Source organism: Peromyscus eremicus, chromosome 4, assembly GCF_949786415.1.
Source record: "Peromyscus eremicus chromosome 4, PerEre_H2_v1, whole genome shotgun sequence".
NCBI classification, from domain to species: Eukaryota; Metazoa; Chordata; class Mammalia; order Rodentia; family Cricetidae; genus Peromyscus; species Peromyscus eremicus.
In genome coordinates this window covers 146,055,958-146,078,419 of record NC_081419.1, presented here as the reverse complement: position 1 = coordinate 146,078,419, position 22,462 = coordinate 146,055,958, and the positions used below count along the sequence as shown (strand labels likewise).

Sequence of the window (22,462 nt, the reverse complement as noted above, 5' to 3'; positions counted from 1 at the left end):
GCGCCACCACCGCCCGGCTCAGCATGAGCTTTAATATGCTGATAGGCGCCAAAGGCAGCCATAGGTCCCTCTGTCAGAGGTAAGGGAAATGTCTCCTTTTGATAGAGGGGAACCGGTCTCACAAGTTCCTAAGGAATGTTGGCTTTTATCTAACCACCAGAAATCCTGTAGTCCAGGTTGAACCCACTTCTGGATATTTGGACTGTCGTGGGGTTTGGGGAATTGGAGCTTCCTTTGGGTCTGACATAACAAGCACCCCATGGTAGCCTGCCCAGAGGGGAGGCTTAAGTGATAGAGCCAATCCCTGCTCCAGCTGCTCCTGGCTTCCTGGAGGAGGAAGCCTCTGCTTTAGTTTCTACTCCAACTTCCCCCTACACTTACCCTTGCTTGGTAGACCGTAGTTCCTCCTGTCCAGCTCTGGTGCTGCCTAGTTCTATGTCAACCTGACACAGCCAGAGTCATCAGAGAGGAGGGAACCTTAATTGAGAAAATGCCTCCAGAAGATGGGGCTGTAGGCAGGTCTCTATGGAATTTTCTTAGTGATCGATGTAGGAGGGCTCAGCCCATTGTGGTTGGTGCCACCCCTGGGCTGGTGGTCCTGAGTTCTGTAAAAAAGCAGGCTGAGCAAGCCATGATGAACAAGCCAGTAAGCAGTGACCCTCCATGGCCTCTGCATCAGCTCCTGTCTCCAGGACCTCACTGCTTTTGATGATGAACTGTTACATAGAACGGTGAGTAAAATCAACCCTTTTCTCCCCAAATTGCTTTTGGTTGTGGTGTTTCATCACAGCAATAGAACCCTAATTAAGACACCTCTAATTAAGACACCTCTCTTCTCCTTGGCTTGTAGTTCTTCGTGGTTGTCTTCCATTTAGAACAAACAATATTTTCCATTTTTTGGAAAGTGGTACAAGTACTTCATACATATGATTTAATTCAGTTAAAAAATTTAAACAGTGGCACATTGTAAATATCATGTCAGCTCTGGAATGTTTCAAGTTTTAGACAGCTACGTGGATTGTCTAAGAAAGCTAGGATGCTTTTAGCTTCTATGTGAGAATTTGAGTACCTGAATATTGGCATCAGGAGCCAAGTGATAACATTACAACTGGCAGCATTTCTGTATTTTACAAACAATACTGCCCCATATCAATGAACTGACGAACAGCCCCCTCACAGCCAGACACGCAGGTGCTCTGGAGTCAGTGAAGCACCCGGGAGTTCTTGGCTTGCTTTCCCCAAGCAAGTGTTGTGAATGTCAAGGGCTTGATGTCAATGTAGATCGTGATTACGGATTGTTAATTTTTGCTTCATTAATTGTAGGGCTGGCAGCTGTCTGCAGAATACTGCGTGATAAACTACAGCTTGCTGCCAGTGACCAATGAGGGGAGGGGGAGTTTTAAAGCCAGCAAATTAACCATTGCTTTTTAAGAACCTGAGCCCTGTGGGGCGCTGCAGACAGGACTCCAGCCTAATGATCTAGAAGGAGCATTTTGTAGGCAGTCTCATTTTTTACTGGGATTGAATTTAGGCCCTTTGTGTGCCAGGTGAGGGCTCTACTGCCGGTGCCCTCAGCCCTCTCTTCATTGTTTGAATTGGAGATCCTCCTGCCTCAGCCTCCTCAGTGGCTGGCTTTACTGGCCTGTACCACCACTCCTGGCTGTCAACTCATTTTGAACCCCTGGTGACATTTTAAGTCACATACATGGCTCCTTGAGAAACAGCATTAAAAAAAAAAAGTAAATTAAAACACCTGGTTTCTGCTAGCAAAGGTAAAATCAACCCACAAGGAACACAGCAATTAGCCCCAGCGCCCCTCCCCGCCCCAAAAAATCCCACCCTGAAACCAACCCAAATCCTGTAGTTCAGAAGAAACTGGCTTCATCACGGCTTGGTGGCTGGAGGTTTAAAGAATCCCACCCTGCGGAAGTATCTAACGATGAAGGGTACAGAGACCAGGGTGACGCTGATCCTCACAGGCGCAAACAGCTTGTGGATGGCATAGGCCACCACGAATGTGCTGGTGCCGGCTGCCATTTTGGATTGCACCAGCGACTCTTTAAAGCCAAGCTTAAGCAGGATTGCCGACATGTCTATGCCACTGGAGGAGAAAGAGGCAAAGAAAACATTACAGCCAGGGATTAAAGGAAGAAACCGATTTACCTAGAAGGTTAACAGTATTTTTGCTTTTTATTAAAAAAAAATCTTATGATTGTGCGTATGAGTACGGGCAATGCACATGTCATGGCACACATGTAGAGGTCAGAGGACAACTTCCAGGCGTTGGTTCTCTCTCTCCACTGAGGGTTTTGGGGTGGAATTCAGGTAGCCAGGCTGGTGCAGCATGCACTTTTTACCTGCTGAGCCATCTTGCTGACCCAGATGAACTATATATATATTTAAAATATATAATATAAGGAATTGGATGAGTAGGTAGGTTTCAGCAAACAAAACAAAACAAAACAAAAACCAAAATAAAAACAACAACAAAATTCATCCACATATTAGCTTACCTCAACACAGTACAAAAACAAAACAAAAAATTTTTTTTCAGACAGGGTCTCATGTAGCCAAGGATGGAGGACCTGGAATTGTGACCCTCTTGCCTCCACCTGAATGCTGGGGTTTCAGGTGTGGTTGACGCTGTTTGAGGAATGGAACCCAGCGCTTTGTGAATGCTGGGCAAGTATTTTACCAACTGGGCTGCGTCCCAGCACTTCCTTCAGGTATTTGTAGACAGGCCTCATGCTAAAGCCCAGGCTAGCCTCCCCAGCATTCACAGGTGTGAGCTACCACATCCAGCCACAAACATAACGAACACCATTGAAAACCGTACCTGGAAACAACTGTGTAAAATATCCCCAAGGAGACCAGCGAGATCCCAATGTGCAGCGACACACCCACAGCCCCATATTCTTGGAAAACCTTCTTCAGCTGCTGTGATCTGCTTAGCTTTTTCTCTGGGCTGCTGGCACTGCTTCCGGGCTCCGGGATTCTGCTGGGCTCCTGTGCACAAACCAAAGGTAGGTTAGGTTGGTGGCTGCCACGTGTTTTTACCCTTATCTGAGCTGTGTACCTCTATCTACCCACTCAGACATCAGTTATCACTCTCACTCCCACTACACCAGGGCTAGGCCAGAGGAACAATGGCCCGGAGATGTCCAGGTCACCTCCTACTGCAGGACTTGGCAGATGCGATCGGGCCATGGATCTTGAGATGGGAATGTTAACTTGGATTTTTCTGGGTGGATTCTTATAAGGGAAAGTGGGGGGAGGAGCAGGAGTTGGAGTCTGAGAGGTGCTGTGGGACGTCTTTCTGTATGCTGTGAATATGAGTTGCTCTGATTGGTTGATAAATAAAGCTGCATTGGCCTATGGCAGGGCAGGTTGGAGCCAGGTGGGAAAATCCAAGACAGCTAGTGAGAGAAGAAAAGAGAGTAAGAAGATGCCATCCCGCTGTCCAGGGAGCAGCATGTAATGGTTAGTAAGAGGCCTGCCATAGACTACATCATTTGTAAATAATATAAGCCTCTGTATGTTTACTTGGGTCTGAGCAGCTGCAGGACCTGGCCAGACACAGGAAATCTTCTGACTACAGAGAGGAGGAGGTGACAGCAGGTCAGAGCTCTGAAGATGCTGCTCTGATGGCCTACTGGTATGTGGGCATGGCCGGGGTGGGATGGGGTGGGGTGGGGGTGAGCAGGAGGCCTAAAAGCTGTAAAAGGCAGGAAATGGATTCTGGCCTGGAACCTCAGAACCCTGATGTCACCTTGACTTTAGCTCAGTGAGGCAGATTTTGGACTTCTGACCTTCAGCACAGAAGCAAAATGTGTCAAGCACCAGAGGAGCAGCACAGTCTGTTGTCAAGGCCAGAGCTGATGCTTGATTGGAATAACTTTAGGAGACATGTTTGAGTAGGTCTGTGAGCGTACATCCACAGGGGTTAAGGGAGGGAGGAAGACCCAGCCTGCCTGTAGGTGGCACCATACCCTGGACAGGGACCCCATGCTGAACAGGAAGAAGAAAGTGCTCTGGGCACCAGTGTTGATCTCTCTTTGCTTCCTGACTGTGGATGCAACTGGACAGACTGTCTCACCCTCCTGCCACCATGACGTCACCAAGATGGACTACAGTCTCCCCCAAGTGTGGGCCAAAATGAGTCCTTCCTTCCTGATGTGGCTTTTGTCAAAAATTTGGTCACAGAAATGAGAAAAGTGACCCATGGGAGCTCAGACCACCCAAGTCTGTGGACTGAGCACACAATGCCATGTCTGCACTACCCCAAGAGGGGAGTGGGATTGGAACAGGATGGGTTCCAAAAGCCATGGCCTTCACTGAGACCAGACACAGGACAGGGAAGGCTGATTCCTGGACAAAATACTGACTAGATGTGTATAAAATTACCCACGCTGTGCAGCAATCTTTTTTTTTTTTTTTTAAAGACAACTTTGTGAGTCGATTCTTTTCACCTACTGTTACATCTGTGTATTAGTTACTTTTCTGTTGTTGGGGTAAAACACCACGATCAAAAGCAACTTGTGAAAGAGTTTGCTTTGGCTTACAGTTCTAGAGGGATAAGAGTCCATCATGACTGGGAGGCTTGGCAGCGTGGCAGCGTGGCAGCACAGCACGGTGGCCAGAGCAGGAAGCTGAGAGAACAAACTGGAAGTGGAGCGGGACCACACTCAAAGGCCACCCCCAGTGAAAGGCTACACCGCCCCAAACAGCGCCACCTACTGGAGACCAAGTGTTCAAATGTCTGAGCCTATGGGGACATTCTCATGTAAACCACAGAGTAGGTACCAGGAATCGAGCTCAGGGGTGGTCAGGTGTCTTGTTGGGCACATGGGGTGATCTTAACACTCACTGGATCATCTTCTGAGTTTGCAAATTTGGCACAGACAACAGAGATCCCAGTCACACTTGGATTAGACAAAACACACCTCTATAAGAGTGCTATTAACCAAAGGATTGATGAGTCTTCCTCTGGTTATTGATCCTGCAGCTGGGGAGATTCCTCTCTGATTTGAAGCTGTGATTCTGCAAAGGCAAGGGGGATGAGCATGCCAGGATCCCCAGGAAATGAGTCAGGACTCACCTAACGAGAAGCAAATGGCCCCGTGTTCTGAGCAGCAGCCCTGAAACCCACCAACTGTGTCCATACAGCCAGCTGTGCCACAAAGCAGGTGACCACCAGGTCTGCAGCTCTGGGCTCTCGATTTGCACTTGTGGGATAAGGCTCATGACCCTGCTGTGTCCCTCACCAGCACCAGTGTGCACAAATGCTGCTGTCCGTGGATGCTGATCAGTGGGCAGCTAGAGCGCCTTCTGTTTGTACCTATGCTTGTGAGTCCAGCTTTGAAAATGCCTGGGACTGGGCCTTGTCATCAGTTCCAGAGGTGACCAGAAGGTAATCACTAAGCTTGGAAAGGAAAGCCTTGCTTACCTGACCCTTTGTCCTGGCCCTGCTAGCTCAGGATGTGCTCCAGGGGTGAAGTGTGTGTGTGTGTGTGTGTGTGTGTGTGTGTGTGTGTGTGTGTGTGTGTACATCCCATATGTCAGATGGAAATGCAAATGCTACCTCATCCAAGAGTCCCTCCACTGTAGCCTTTAATTCCTAATCCAATAGTACCTCCATTATGCTTTCCAAGGCTCCTCTCTTTAATTTTAAGATTTATTTATTTTATGTGCATGGGTGTTTGCCGCATGTGTGTACACCTGTGTACCAGGTGCATGCCTCAGATCCCCTGGGACTGGAGTACAGATGGTTGTGTGTGGTGGTATTGTGTTCCCCAAAATATTGTGTACCTTAATAAACTTATCTGGGGTCAGAGAACAGAAAAGCCACAAGATACTTAGGCTAGAAAATGTTAGCACATGCCTTTAATCCTAGCATTCCAGAGACAGAAATCCCTCTGGATCTCTGTGAGTTCAAGGCCACATTGGAAACAGCCAGGCATGGTGACTCATGCCTTTAATCCCAGAAAGCAGCCTTTAATTCCAGGGAGTGGTGGCAGAAAGCAGAAAGGTATATAAGGTGTGAGGATCAGAAACTAGAAGCATTTGGCTGGTTAAGCATTTGGCTGGTTAAGGTTTCAGGCTTTGGAGCAACAGAGTTCAGCTGAGATTCATTCTGGATGAGGACTCAGAGGCTTCCAGTTGGAGGAAACAGGACCAGCTGAGGAACTGGAAAGGTGAGATAGCTGTGGCTTGTTCTGTCTCTCTGATCTACCAGCATTGACCCCAATAACTGGCCTCGGGTTTGATTTTATTAATAAGACTCTCTAAGATTCATGCTACAGTTGTGAGCTGTCCTGAGGATGCTGGGAATTGAACCCAGGTCCTCTGCAAGGGCAACCAGTGCTCTTAGTCATCAAACCATCTCTCCAGCCTGCTCCCCTCTCCAAGTCTGGTTCTAATGTTTGCTCCTCCAGCCCTGTGGAAGCTGCTGTTTATTTTCTAGCTGGAAGTCTGGCTGCCTTTCTAGTCTCCTTTCTGGGCCAGAAGGCCTTTTGCCAAACCTGAGGGTACGAACAAAGGGACCTCATCAGGGACAGCTGTGGCTGCTCTGGGGCATGAAGAACTGCCATAACTGAGATTGCCTGGGCCAGGCGTCAGTGGGCTTCTGACTGACACTAGCCTGACAGAGGTGCAGACACTGGGAGGGGCTGCAGATGGTCTTATCAGCGCAGCCCAGGGGCGGGGATTACTTATCAGAGAGAACCAGAGCCTCTGCAAGCATTTCAGCAGGGGGGTGCAGGGCTCAAGGAGGGGAGAGGGGCAAGTGATGGCCAATACAAGAAGGTGGTGGCAGCTTTCCTTCCTGTCCTCTAGAAACAACATCCTGGAAACATCTCTCTTCTTAAGAATGGCTACTCTTGCAGGACATGAAGAACCATGGATTTTCTTCCAAGTCCCTGAGGGGTTTAAAGAAGCTAAACCAAAGGGATTTATGGGTGACTTGCAAGCAATGGGGCATCTGTAGATACTCACTCTCTATAGAGCATCACTGTTTACTACCTCCAAGTGCTCAGGCGGGGATGCAGCTCAGTGGTAGAGTGTCTAGCATATGCAAAGCTTTTATTTCCTAGCACAGTATAAACCCAGCTCGGTGGTATAAGCCTATAATCCCAGCCCTCTGGAGGTGGGGGCATGAGGATCAGAACTTAAGGCTTATTGAGTTGGAGGCCAGCCTGGCTGGAGTACACGAGACTGTGTTTCAAAACAACCAGAGGAGAGCCATAGCTTGAAGGAGCAGGAAGGTTGATTACACAGTGTTGTGATACTCGCTTCCATTCACTTGCTAACCCCCCATGTGCTGACTTTGCACCGAGCAGTGTTCCGAGTGCCATGAAAACATTAGTCCATACAGTCCTCACAACATCCCCACAAATGGAAGAGGACCTGCAAGGCCCTGAGGGGTTGAGTACGTAACCAGGGACAGCACAGTGGTTAACCCGATCCCAGTCCCAGCACTACGCCTTCTGTAGCTTCTCTGGGTCAGAGTGTTCCAGAGCCTGGGACAGTGCAATGAGCAAAACAGACCAACCTCAAAGGAGACTATGGCTTTAGGGAGCAGAGGACATCAGTGACATACCAGGGCAGGGACATACTGAGACAGGCAAGGAGAGGGAGTGAGGAGCTTGGGGGAGGGCTGATGCGCACGAGGTAAGGGAAGCCAGCAACCACCTGCATAAGAGTGACTCCTTCCCCCCCCCCCCCCTGCAACCCCATGTCACTTAGTCTACATGACCCTGAGCCATGTGACGTGAAAAGATAGGCTTCTGGTGCAGTGTGTCTCCCCCTCTCTGGCACCATGCAGTCCTTGCTGTAGGCAGAGGTGGGCATGCCACTCAGACACTTGTTTAATGTCTAGAACATTTGGAGACCCCAGCTGGCCTCCTAATGAAGGCAGCCAGGGTGGAGATGGAGTGGGATGCTGGATTGAGGCCCAGGGCAGGCCCTTCCCCCGCAGCTGGTTTCTCAAGGAGTGTCTTTTGTTCTAACCTTCTGTTAGGTTCTGATTCCATCCATCTCTCAACCTGCAGAAGAGACAAGCTTGGCTCCTGGGCTGGGGGGCCCTGCTGTGGTGTGTACTCACAGTGATGACAGCAATTGCTGGGGGTGGCACGATGTACCAGATGCCAGCTAGCATGCTATCTCCTATCACATTCACCCTCTGGGAAAAGGCTTATTAACATTTCATTGGATAGACAGGACACCGGGCAGAGGCAGGGATCCTAGGAGCCGGAGACCACACTCATCCTTGCTGTAAACATACACCTGTCAAGGCAGTCAGGGCTGCCAACAAGGCTGATGTGTTGGAACAAGGTGAAAGACTGTTCCAGATCACAAGGGCAGAGAAGACTGGAGCTCCAGAGAAGAGACAGTGTGTGTGTGTGTGTGGGGGGGGCGCTCGGGGAGGGATGGGTAGACCACTGGTAGTCAGGGAAGACTTCCTGGAGGAGAGGGAAGCTATGCTGAAGAATCATCAGGAAGCAGGTTGGTATGTTCTAAGCATCCTGCCCTGCACTCAGGATTAGAGATGAGGCCAGTGTTCTGTCTGTCACCCAGGAGAGGAGAGGGGAAGGAAGTCCATCCATATTTGTGTGAGGCACCCAAGGACAGGGACCAATCCCTTTGGCAACTTACTGAAAAGCTACAAGAGCAGACAGTGCTCAGAATTGCCTGACTCATGGTGGTGATCCTCCAGACTCGTGGTGGCAAAGGTCAGACGTAGGTCCAGGCTGCCTGGGCTCCGGGTCTGAGGTCACACGGCCCACGGATGGGTGGGTCCAGACCTGGAGTAGGCAGCTGGAAGCCCTCTCCTGCAGGGATCCAGGCATGTTGGGATCCACGACTTAACACTTCTGATCTTGAAACTCCACTACTTTCTTTGGAGACCCACTTGAGCTGCCCTGCTGTCTGAATGGAAGCTAGTTTTCACTCTTAGCATTCAGTGAGAGCAACCGTAACAAACAGGATGGACTGCCTGCCGCGAGAGCCTGCTCCTCCAGCTAGATAAAAAGGGTGGCGTAACCGGCACAGGGAGGAGTTAGATACACCGGCTCCCCGCGAAGCCGCCTCCTGGGCCCAGTGCCCAGGCCTGAACTTCAAAGGGGGCAACTTCAGAGGCCGGCTTAGAAGTTCACAGTGAGTTCGGGCCCCTTGCGATCCGCTCAGTAACGCCACTGTTCTGGCTTTCGAAACTGGGGCTCGGCGGGCGACTCCGTGACCTTGGGTCGCGCACCACACCACCCTCAGCCTCATTTTCTCCGTTTGCTTAAATGAAAGAGATGTTTTTTTGGATTCTGGGGATCTGAGAACTCAGGGACTCCAGAGGTGACCCATTTTGGGCAGGTGCAATGCAAAGCTGTCCTTGGGACTGGCCCTGGCATGGCGCTTGGGTTACTTGGGGATCAGGGTCCGAGTGGGTGTGGGTGTGGGGAGGCTTACCTGGCGGCTAAGGCAGTCCCTGCGGGCCGTGTGCAGCAGCCGGGCGTCCGGTCCCGGGCGGGACAAGGCCAAGGCCCAGAGCGGTGGAGCGCAGGGGGTGGCGACTCCCAGGAGCCAAGGGGCCTGGGGCCGTAGCCGGGCGCCCACTCTTCCCGCCGGGCCAAGTAGTGCCAGCAGCCCAGCCATGGCGCGCCGCGAGCGCCGCTCCGGTGCTGCCCACTCGGGAACCAATCCCAACACCGCGCGGTGGGCGGGGCCGTGGCCGTGAAACCTCCCCGCCAGGCCCCGCCCTACCCTCGCCAGGCCCCGCCCCCTGAGCGGAGCTGAGCGCGGGGTGGGCCGGCTTTCCAGCGGAGCGCACGCTTTGGGCTCCACCCACCAGCTCCGCCCTCGTCAGAAGCAGCCTATCTCTGAGTGGGCAGGGTCATCCGGAGCCGCGTTGCTCTCGCATCCCCGCCCCTAGGCCCCGCCTCCCTAGCTAAGTCCCACCTCCTGGAGCGGGGTGGGCGGGGCTGGGGACCTGCCAAATCCATCAGCCTGGCTCTAGGAAGCACAGGCCAGTCCTTTGTGGAATGCATCTTTGCAGGGCTTTCCAGGATTTTTGAGTTTCCAGACTGCGAAGTGTGGCTGTTGTTGTTTCATGCCGAGGGCGCATGCATCCTTTGTTTTTCCTCCCAGCAGAAAGGGTGAAATCTGGAAGACTGATGCTTACATGATCACTTTAAAGAAGAAAGGGACTATAGCAGTTAACACCCACTTGAAGAAACCCTCTAAATGACCCTACTATATTGTTGGTGTGGCCATGAAAGCAGCCACTGTGGAAAATAGTTTGGTACTTTCACAGATAGCTAAAAGTACACAAACCAGGTTGCCCAGCAACTCCACTCCCGTAGCATCTCAAGAGAAACAAAGACTCACATTTCAGTTCCAGACTAAAATGTGACAAGAGCTCACTCTCTCTCACCTGACTCTCTGCATTGCTGGGGACTTGAACCCACAGGAAGGCCTTGCTGGCATAGTTGTGGCCCCTCTGTCTTGAACCTCCAGAACCGTGAGCCAAAATTAACCCTTTTGTTTTTTATTATTTAAGAAAGAAATAAAAGTAAACTGTGATCCTGACATGGTAGTGCAGGTCTGTAATTCCAGCACTCAAGAGTCTGAGACAGAAGGATTAGGAGTTCAAGGCCAGGCTTGACCATACAAGGACTTGTCTTACACACATGTACGAAAGACTAAAATAAGAAGACATAAATATTCTCACAGGGCAACCCAGATGTCTGTCGCCTTGGGAATTTAACCACAGACTGTGGCACAGTTCTGGAGTGGAACCCATTCATTAGGGATTAAAGGGGCACTATCTGGGGCTGGGGAGATGGGCCAGCAGGCAAAACATTTGCTGTATACAATGAAGGTCTGAGCTCTAACCCTGGGACCCAGGTAAAGGGGGAAAGGAAGAACCGCCGTCTCCACAAAAGCCATCCTCTGACCTGCACATGTGCCCTCCCTCCCCCCAATAATGATAAAAATCATTTTTAAAAGGAGCAAATTGACCCCTCCATCCAGGACAGGTCTCAGGACTGCCATGCCAAAGGGAAAATTCCAGCCACAAATACTATGTGCCTCAGGATTTCATTTTCACAGAATGACAAAAAGGGTAAGTTCTGGAGACCCCGAACAGGTCAGTGGCCATCTGGGTCTGAGAGTGGGGGGTGGGATAGGATTCAAGGAGCATGGGGCAGTGAGGGGTCACTTCAGTACACTTAGCCCAGGTCACTTTTATGCTATGCATTCATACTCCAAAGAAACCATTCCAACGGTCCTCAGGACAGGCACCGTGGCTCAGGCCTGTAGCCAGTGTACTTGGAAAACAGAAGCAGAGGCAGGAGGGTGGTGAGCTCCAGGCTAGTCCCCAGACTCAGGCTCATTAACCCAGAAGAGTAAAACTAATAAAGCTAAAATTCTCACAATGTGTTAGCTGCATTTCAGCTGGGCTAAGCTGTTACTGTCAGAAAACACACTGGATATGTGTGTGTTCTGTTTATCATACTTTGTAAGAGTGTCTGAAGGAGGCAAAGTGGTCCTGTGTGGAGTACTATTGTTGGGGTGTATAAAGACTAATTAAGGGTATAGTTCTTAGTCAAACTGGCCCTGCAAGTCCAGCTGTGTGATCTAGGGTCGGGGGCTCAATCCCTCTGAGCTGCAGTTTTTCACTTGTAGGATGAAGATGCTGATAGTCCCCCTCTTAAGACTGTTGGGAGAAGTCTTTGACACGACCTTAGAAAGGGCCTTTACTTAGTGCCTGGTGCACAAAGAGAGTGAGTATGTTATCTGGGATGTCTCCAAGGTGTCTTATCTAAGCCCTGGGTTCAGAGCGGCCTCCTGATAACACTTCATCTGGAGGGCCTCATAGTTCCTGCAATGTTCCTGTGGCTGGGTCTTCTCATTTACTTACACCTCCTGCTCTGGCTTCACAGAAACTGAGTTTGTGACTTTTGCTTTATGGGTTCTTGGGTAAGAGAAAAATGTTATGGAAGAATCTTTTTGTACACTGTGAAGATGTGTCTTTGCCAAGGCACCTTCTGATTGGATTAATAACGAGCTGATTGGTCGATAGCTAGGCAAAAAAGATGTTAGCCTGGAGAGCCAAATTGAGAGGATGCTGGGAAGAAGAAGGGTGGAGTCACGGGGAGTTGCCAGGAGTCTCAAAGAGAAGCAAGATGAACATGCCATGCTGGAAAAAGGTACTGCCACGTCGTGGTAGAGCATAGATAAGAAATTTGGGTTAATTTAAGTTGTAAGAGATAGTAACAAGCATAAGCTATTAGCTGAGCATTTATAATCAATAATAAGTCTCTGTGTGGTGATTTGGGAGCTGGCGGTCCTGACAAAAACCTCCACCTACAGAAAACCACGTTTTACTTTCCCCTTTAAGTCTGACAGAGGATGAGGAGTGCTGCAGAAGGTTACCCGCCATTAACCATGTGTTCATGTGAAGCAACTAATAACGTGTGTGCAGGTGTTGTTAATGTACACACTCAAGTATGTAGCTGGAGAATTTTTCTCCAGCTCCCGCCACCAAGTCCCGCCAGTCCCAGAGCCCACTTATAAAATAAACACACAAACTCTTATATTATTTAAACTGCTTGGCCATTAGCTCAGGCCTGTCATTGTCTAGCTCTTACTCTTATATTTAGCCCATTTCTATTAATCTTTACTTTGCCACATGGCTTGTGGCTTACCGGTACTTTACATCTTCCTTGTCCTGATGGCGGCTGGCAGTGTCTCTCCCTCAGCCTTCCACTTCCCAGCATTCTTTTCCTTGTCCCGCCTATACTTCCTGCCTAGCCAATGGCCAATCAGTGATTTATTTACTGACCAATCAGCAACACACTTGACATACAGACCATCCCACAGCACAAGTACAGGTGTGTCCAGAATACAGCAAACGAGAGTGCCCCTCTTCCCTCTGTCTCCCGTTATCCTCCACTGTTAGCAGAAACTCCTGTCTATAAACTCTGGGCCACGTGGGGATGACATCCTTCCCCCATGCACACACTTGATTGTCAGCATGGCTTCTCATCAGTAAGAGAACTTTCCAGCACACAGTTGTGCACAGAGGATGACACCAAACAACTATGAATTAGTCTGGAAATTTTCAAAATATTCCTGAAGCAAATATGAACAGGCCGCCAGTAGGGGCTGCAGTCAGAAGTCACTCAGTTAACCACATCAGGTGACTTCTCATCTGGACTCAGATTTGGAGGGTCTGGTACAGTCACTGTGCTTTTTTGTTCCTGGTTTTGAAACAGGGTCTGGCTAGCTTGGGCTAGCCTAAAATTTACAACCTTCCTTGCTTTGATTTCCCAAGTATTGAGATTACAGGCGAGTGCCACTGTGCACAGCATGACTTCATTTTGACAACTCCCCCCCTGTATCTGAACAATATTCTCGGAAGGCCTCTCTAATTAGCCATCTGGTGGTTTGGTCTCAATTGTCCCTCTTGGCTGGGATGAGATTTGTCCCAGTCATTTGATCTGATCACACACTGGTGGGGAGGGTGTCAAGTGACAGATGTTAAGGAGTTAGTGCCAATGCATCCCTTGATAAATAAATAGGTAAAAAGGTATGGGGGGGATTGTAGGTTGAGCACACCTGGGAGTCCTAAAAAGGTGTACAGGGGGGAGATCTTAGGCTGAGCCCACCAGGGAGTCCATCGTTGGATTTAATATTGTCTGCCTTGTGGATAATGTCCTCAAATCTTAAAAAGCACAGGCGTTCTGCTTCCACAGATTGTCAGCAGATAATAGTTCAAAGTTCTGTAAGAATGCAAAACAGCCACCAAGTTCAAATTTTTTTTAGAGAGGAACCAGGCTGTGGAGGACAAAAGACTCAGCCCACCCACCTGTGTGGTCTCTTTCTCTCCCCTTCTATGCTAGGGGCGGAAGCTAGGGCTTATTCATGCACTTATTCTCCACCAATCCTTATTTCATACATGAGGAACTGAGGCTTGGACAATGCAGCCTCTTGACTGAGATCCCTCAGTAGGAATGTCATCAGCAAGGGATTATAAGTTGGGCTCAGTTCCTTCCATCTCTGAGGAGGGAGTGCGGGGGGGGGGGGGGGATGCAGGAAGAGGGCTGATGTGACTTACTAGTGCTCTAAATTGCTCTAAAATCGAGGAACCAGTTCTCAGTGCTTTGAGGATTGGCTGTCAGGGACCCCTGAAGAGTTAGGCCCTTCCAGGAAGGGTTCCCAGCTGCCTTTCTGTCAGGCTCATGGTCCTCCAGCAGATTGATCAGTGAAGCGCCGCCAACCACTATTAATACCCTGAGACCTCTGCCGTCATCAGTCAGAAGTGGTACCAGGAGCTTTTGCTTATTATGTATGAACATTACAGCTATGCTGGCCTGTTCTCCCTGCGTCCCAGAACCAGCTAGGGAATATGCAGAAGAGAGGAACCCGCAAATAAGCCAGGTGAGCTGTGGTACATCTGTAGTCCTAACATTTGGGAGGTGGAGGGAGAAGGATCAGAGGCTTAGGGTCATCTTCAGCTTCTCGGTGAGTTTGAGGCCAGCTTGGGCTACTTAAGATCCTACCTCAATAGATAAATAAATAAATAAATAAATAAATAAATAAATAAATAAATAATAAAAATAATCGGGCACCAAGTGAGAAGAGTCACTGTGATAAAATCACAGTGACAAAGCCAGTTTCAAGTAGGAAAAGGTGCAGTGAGCTATAACAAGAGCCCTTAGGACTCTGGTTAGAATACAGACTGGGGTGGCAGAGGAGGACAGAGCATCCTCTGAAATAAGAAAGGAAATGAACAAGAAACTCAGCTTGCATTGAAAATGAAAGGTCCCTCTTCCAAAAGTAGTGAAAATGCCAAATAGTGGGCTTTGCACCAAGGGCAGGTCCCCTCTTAAGGCCAGGGTCTGGTGTCCTCTGTGTCCTGATTCCATAGGTTAGCCCGATGAGGTGGGGATATGGGGACATTGGTCAGATCAGCAGCCTGAGAACTAAGGGGATTTTGATGCTTGCTGGGGGTCACTGAACTCTCTGTCTAAATACATACAGCCTGTACCTTCCTGCCAGCACACTAGATAGGGTGCCGGCTGTGGGGATGAGTCTTCCTCTGGGCCAGGGTGTCACCTCACCATGGCCCTTACAGGAAGGTACAGTGGCCCTTGGCTTCTACTGAAGATGAAGAATCCAACTCAGAGTTAAGGGAGCATCACACAGATTGCATGGCCAATAGAATGGCTGTGGGCTTTGCTAAGCAGCTTTGATGAGTCCTGCTTCACCTAGGTGTTCTGGAGGGTGCATGGTGCAGACTGGCTGAGACCGCAGTCTCAGGGTCAGCTCCCAGCTCTGCTCTGGTGGGCTGAACCTACCTCCTGTGGCTAAGTCTTTCAACCTGCCAATGTGGGTATAGTTGTGGTTTTGGCACCAAGCCTTGTGGGGCTTCCAGAGCACCACAGAAGCCTGTAGAATTGACCAGTGCACAAAAGGTGGCTGGTGTCCCAGGGCACCATAGAAGCCTGTAGAATTGACCAGTGTACAGAGGGTACCTGGTATCCTACTTAGCCTTAATTTTCAATTTGCCACAGCCTAGAGTCGTTTGAGTGGACAGCCTCGATTGAGGAATTGCTTAGATCTGATTGGTCTATGGCCACGTCTATGGTGGACTGTCTATATTAATTGATGAAGGAGGGCCCAGTTCACTGTGGGCAGTCCCTTCCCTGGGTCCACCACACCTAGGTGGGTGGCTCTGGGCTGTAAGCTAGCAAGCATGAGCTTGAGGGCGAGCCAGAGAGTGAGCTAGCAAGCAACATTCCTCTGTGGTTTTAAGTCCCTGCCTTGGGTTCCCGCCCTGACTTCCCTCCATGATGGACTGTGACCTGTAAGCATAAACCAAATATACCCTTCCCTCCCGAAGCTGATTTTGGTTATAGTATCTGCCACAGTAACAGACAGAAACTAGAGCAGCTAGGGATGCTGGGTGGACTGAACTCAGGGAACATTTTGGAGAGACACTCGCTGGGGTGAGGTGGAGATGGGGTACTGTAGCTAGAGTTTTCCTGCCTGGCCCACAGTCAGGACAAATCTCTCTCACCTGCCAGTCCCATAGCCGCTCAGACCCAACCAAGTAAGCACAGAGACTTATATTGGTTACAAACTGTATGGCCGTGGCAGGCTTCTTGCTAACTGTTCTTACAGCTTAAATTAATCCATTTCTATAAATCTATACCTGGCCACGTGGCTCGTGGCTTACCGGCATCTTCACATGCTGTTTGTCATCCTGGCGGCTGGCAGTGTTTCTCTGACTCAGCCTTCCACTTCCCAGCTTTATTCTCCTCCTTGTCCCACCTACACTTCCTGCCTGGCCACTGGCCAATCAGTGATTTATTGACCAATCAGCAACACATTTGCCATACAGAACATCCCACAGCAGGGTACCAAGATCTTAACTCTCATCATTCAGTTTCTGTCAATACCTCCTGGTTTTCTCTCGTTGTTTAAAAAGTGCATTAAATAGAGCTGAGGAGAAAGCTATGCTGGTAAAGTGTTTGCCGGACAAGCACGAGGACCCGAGTTCGATCCTCCAAGCACACACGAGAAAAGCGTGTTGGCACATAGCTGTATTCCATGTACTGGTGAGATGGCAGAGGGGCAGATCCACAGGGCTGGCGGGCCAGGCTTCATCAATGAGCTCCGGGACAGTGAGAGACCCTACCTCAAAACATAAGGTAGAAAGCAACTGAAGAAGACGCCTGAGGTTGACCTCCCTCTCCTCTCTCTGTTTCCGTCTTGACAGGCTTCACATAGCCCAGGCTGGCCTGAACTTGCTGTTTGCCCGAGGATGACCTCAAGAATTCCCGACTGTCCTGCTCCTCCCCGCCAGGTGCTGAGCTCACAGGCTTGCATCACCAAACCTGCTTTCCGTGCTGTTTTAGGACTGGACCCTGAGCTTCCTTCATGGTAGGTAAGCACTCCGCTCACAGGGATACACACACCCCCAACCCCTGCCCAACATGATTTTCAGAAACCACAGCCACGCTTGCATGACAGCCAGAGAATAATGTGATCTCTGAGCCACTTGGATAATAGTTTCAGAAATATTAACTGATAACAACATTTCAGTGTTTTATTAGTCATTCTTCATAATATCTAGCTTATGCATATATTAAGAGAAACAATTATAAAGTGAACACTTAGTAGCTCCCCACATCTCAAATCATTTCTTGGCACTACACTGAAGATCTCATGGTTCTTCTGGAATATTCTATATACTACAGTTTCTATACCATTTTTTCCCATGGGGTGTTCATGTAGGTTGTAGGGACTTTTGGGCATGGTGGACTAATGGGGACGTAGGTTATGATTTAATTTGTTTCAAGAAAAGACACAAACATACACAATAAGGACCATTTACACACCATGGAGTGGACTTGAACTTCACACTGGTGACACTCTGGTGGCATTCTCTCTATGCACGTGATCTGGGAAAGCTGGTGGCTGTTGATTACTCTCATGCTTCACTTCCTTAGGGTTTTGTCCTGTCAGTATCTGTGTGTCCTTATTCATGTGGCTCCTGGCTGTCGTGTGCCATCCTGGAGAAGTTTTGGTAAGACATAGCGATATTTCTGCATCTTCCAAATATCTTGTCTGAAGTAGACAGAGCAAGGGGGACGACATGAAAACAAACAAGAAAACCAAAGGGTTGAGCCGGGCAGTGATGGCTCATGGGACCCTTTAATCCCTTTAATCCCAGCATTGGGAAGGCAGAGGCAGGCAGATCTCTGTGAGTTCAAGGCCAGCTTGGCCTACAAAGCGAGTTCCAGGACAGCTAATGCTGTTAGGCAGAGAAATCCTGTCTTGAAAAGCTGGAAAAAACCACAAACAAACGAACAAATAACACCCCCCCCAAAAAAAAACCCCAAAGAGTTGGGCTAGTGAGATGGTTCATTGGGGAAAGGCACTTGCTGCCAAGCCCGACAGCCTGAGTTTGATCCCTGGGACCCATACGGTGGAAGGAGAGAACTGACTTGCAAGTTGTCTTCTGACTTCCACATGTGTATTGTTTTTCTTGTGTGTGAGTGTACACACACACACACACACACACACACACACGATTTTAAAAAAATAAAGAGCCACTGAGTCAACATGGGTGCAGACAGTGTATGTGACTCTCGGGAAGCCTTTAGGGTAGAGACAATAGAAGCAGATGGAAGCAAACACCTTCAAACCTCAGGCATCAGCTCATTTTATTGGAATTTAAAACTGAAACACGATTGGTAGCATGCCCCTCTCTCATCTTTCTAACGGTCAGATTATGAGGTGACGGCCCTTTGTAGCTCAGACTCACATTTGCATGACACAGAAAGGAGACATTGGCACCCAGAAAAATTGGCTGTGTGTCTCAAAAGTAATGAAGCAGAGGCTGGCTGATAACAAGCCTTCCTTTTTAGGGAGCGGCGTGAAGACCTCATTATAGAAAATGATTTCCTTCTGTAACAAGCGAGGAGAGGAGGCTGGCTTGGCTGGCACTCTGAGCTGGTTCTCAGTGGTTGGCAGAGCAAAGTATTGATCCTCATCTCACTGGAAGCTACTCGAAAGCAGATGCCCAGCACAGTTTCTGTGGCCAGCAGCCTCTGAGATGGCAGTGAGCTTGCCTCCTGGTCCTCACGCTCCTGTGAAATCTGTCAGTGGCCCCGCCTCCTGGTCCTCATGCCCCTGTGAAATCTGTCAGTGGCCCCGCCTCCTGGTCCTCACGCTCCTGTGAAATCTGTCAGTGGCCCCGCCTCCTGGTCCTCATGCTCCTGTGAAATCTGTCAGTGGCCCCGCCTCCTGGTCCTCATGCTCCTGTGAAATCTGTCAGTGGCCCCGCCTCCTGGTCCTCACGCTCCTGTGAAATCTGTCAGTGGCCCCGCCTCCTGGTCCTCATGCTCCTGTGAAATCTGTCAGTGGCCCCGCCTCCTGGTCCTCATACCCCTGTGAAATCTATCTATCTCAAAGCATTGCTGAGGAGGAAGGCACATCAATCAGCTTTGTCTTATAATGGGATATGTGAGGCAAGTGACTTATAAAGAAAAAAGGTCCGTGTAGCTACAGTTTGGGATAGCAGAAGGTTAAGCAAGACAGAAGTCTCCAAACGCTTATGGGCCTGGGCCTGGTACAAGGTCAGGCGCCATGACAAGCGGCAGCCACTCACTTCCGCTTTGCTTGCTAGCTGTTCCCTCCTCCCAGCGAGGCTGTCAATTCACCCCTCTCTGGTCAGGAGGCTAGCACGTGACCCAAGTTCTGCTGAAGTACTCCTCCCAGGAATGGGTGAAAATGGGGTCAGCCTGTGTCCGTGCACATTCTGACATGACTTTCCCCCTTAGTAGTTTGCCCATGGTCTTGCTGTTGAGGCTGGCACGCTGGAACATTATTTTCAAAGCTGTGGGGCATTCTGTGGTGCCGTCTTAGTCAGTGTTCTATCACTGTGAAGAGACACCATGACCACGACAACTTATAAAGGAAAGCCCCATTTAACTGGGGCTGGCTTACAGTTTCAGAGGTTCAGTCTGTTGTCATCATGGCGGGGAGCATAGCAGCATGCGGGCAGACATGGTGCTGGAGAAGGAGCTGAGAGTTCTACCAGACCCTCAGGCAGTGGGAGAAGAGAGATTCAGGTCTTGGAATGGGCTTTTTGAAACCTCAAAGCCCACCCCCAGTGGCACACTTCCTCCAACAAGGCCACACCTCCTAATCCTTTCAAATAGTGCCACTCCCTGGTGACCAAGTATTCACATCTATGAGCCTATGGAGGCCATTGTTAGTTAAACCAGTACAGGTGCCATGATTGAGACCATCTCTTGGCGATGGATAAGGGGATGATTTCCCTGTCATCATCTGGCTTTCATAAATCGGAACCACTGGCCTTTTTCCAGTCCCCATTATTCATCATGTCCGGTAGCCTCAGATCCTGCTAGCAATCCATTCTTTGAGATACTCTCATCCACTCATTTATTTGTTCATTCAGTACACATTGGGTACCCATGTCTATCGTGTGCACTCACAGACTCTTCTCCCTAGTGAGACAACATCCTAGGGTGGCCACAGGCAAGATCTCTGGAGGCAAACAGATCAGAAGTAAGTTCTGGAGCTTGTGACTACTAGCCTTGTGGCCCCAAGGATTTGAAGAAAGCTTGAGGGCCTAGAGAGATGGCTCAGAGGTGAAGAGCACTTGCTGCTTTTGCAAAAGACCTGAGTTCAGTTCCCAGCACCCACATCAGGCAGCTCACAACCATTTGTAACTTGAGCTCTAGAGGACTCAACACCTTTTGGCTTCCCTGGGCATTCTCACTCATATGCATCCCCCCATAATTAAAACAACAATTCTTGAAAACTCTTGAACCCCAGCTCTCTTGTTGCAATGTGGGAATAAGGACCCACATATCTCCATGACTTCTGGAAAGCAACCCCATCTATGTACACATGAGCATCAGGAAAACAGGACCTCAGAAGACTTTCCATGGCTGGGGAAGGTGGTGGGGGAACTGGAGAGTCACATCTGCAGACCACTCCTGCGCTGGGAAGGGGGAAGGCACAAACTGTGGGTCCCTTGCAAAGGAGGTCAAGGATTCACCCATTTCCTCAGTAACCATTCCTTGAGCAACTGCTGTGTGCTTGGGCTGTGCTGAGCCTAAGCAGACAGGAGAGCTGCTGGCAGTTCTTGGGGCTGTAGCCCTCGAGTGCCAGAGCCCCTGTGTGTTAGTTACAGTTCTTATTGCTGTGACAAAATGTGGGGATGAAGCAGCTTCAAGATTGATTTTGTCTCATGATATAACAGTACAGCCAGTCCATCATGGTGGGGAGCATGGCAGGGGAGGTCCCAGATGTTGGCAGCAGGAGCTTGCTCACATCTGGGTGCATCTGTAGGAAGCAGAGATGGGGCAGGAAGCAGGTCAAGACCTGTCCTCCAGAGATCCACTTCCTGCAGCCAGGCTCTACCTCTTAAAAGTTTCACAACCTCCCCAAACAGTACCACGAGCTGGGGATCAGCTGTTCAGATACATGAGCCTGTGAGGATCATTTCACATTCAAACCCTAACACCCTGGGCACAGGGCTTCCCCACCCTGTGAGCTGATGTGACTGACCACTGTCCACCTGTTTCAGAGTGACACTATTCTTGTGTAGCTGGCCCCAGGAGTTTTTCATGTTTGAATTAGGACAGACCTCCCCACCCCTCTGCTTTAATTTTTATGTGTGTATGTGGTATGTCTGTGTCTGTATGTATGTTTGCATGCAGGTGGGCACACTGGTGGATATGTGTGCAGGTATGTGCACATGTATGTGGAGGCTCAAGGTTGATGTATCATTCCCTATTACTTAAATTATTATTATTATTATTCCCTATTCCACCTTATTCAGTGAGGCAGGGGCTCTCAATCCAACCCAGAGCTCATTGATACAGTTACTGTGGCAAGCCAGCCTGCTCTGGAGATCCCCTGCCTGTTTTATGAGGCTGGAGCTACAGATGGGACATCATGCCCACCTGGGATTGCGTGTTGGGGATCCTCACACTTCAGCATGTCTGTTGAGCCATTTCTCCAGTCCTGAATATGGACTGAATTTCAGATTGCCTTCATCTTCCTTCATTACTTTTGGGGATAAATCATGGCTATAAACACGAGCTGGCCTGATTGTGACTTGGCCAATTCCTAGTGTGGCACTGGATATGTGCCTGCCACTCTCTGTTCATAGTGAGTGCTGAGTGAGGCCATAGTTGGATGTTGTCTCTAAAGTGTTCAGCCTGTGCAAGACATGGGGTAAGAACATAGACACTGTGAGGTATTAAGAAAGCTCGGTCAGCCAGGCATGGTGGTGCACGCCTTGAATTCCAGCACTCAGTGGGCAGAGGCAGGCAGATCTCTGTGAGTACAGAGGCCAGCCTGGTCTACAAAGTGAGTTCCAGGACACCCAGGGCTGTTATACAGAGGAGCCCTGTCTTGGGGTTGGGGAGGGAGCTCTGTTTTTTCCTCCAGTTTTTTCCCTTATGGCCTTTTTCTTTCCATTTCTACAAATCACGTGGAAGATTGGCCCAGTGCTTTGGGCAAAGGGCTTTTTATGGCTTCAAGTTTTGGGATCTGATTGCCTAGGGCTCATGCTCTTTTAACTCACACTTACCATATGATTAGGCAAGTCTGTCCACCCTCTGAGGTTCAGCTTCCTAGTCTGTAGACTAGACACAAAGATAGGCCCTGCTTCAGGGGGCTGCTGTGAGGACACACACATGCACGAACATGCACACGTGCACACACTACACACACATACACACATGCACACAGAGAGAGGCAGAGAGAGAGAGAGAGAGAGAGAGAGAGAGAGAGAGAGAGAGAGAGAGAGAGAGAGGGCACACTCAGAGTGAGGGCAAAGAATTGGCCAGGATGCCATCTCCCTAAGGTCAGTCAGTACACACAGGGTCCATTGCTGTGGGATGTTCTGTATGGCAAATGT

General features: G+C 49.5%; 1 protein-coding gene across 1 annotated transcript; it reads right to left on the bottom strand.

Moving 5' to 3' along the window:
- Positions 1–1,444: 1,444 nt before the first annotated feature.
- On the bottom strand, positions 1,445–9,684 carry Fam210b (family with sequence similarity 210 member B). The gene is made up of 3 exons (XM_059259786.1): positions 9,457–9,684; positions 2,837–3,006; positions 1,445–2,101 (listed from the first exon to the last, which is right to left on the bottom strand). Exons 1-3 carry the CDS (start codon positions 9,640–9,642, stop codon positions 1,885–1,887), a joined length of 573 nt encoding a protein of 190 aa, XP_059115769.1. The 5' UTR covers positions 9,643–9,684; the 3' UTR covers positions 1,445–1,884.
- Positions 9,685–22,462: the final 12,778 nt, after the last annotated feature.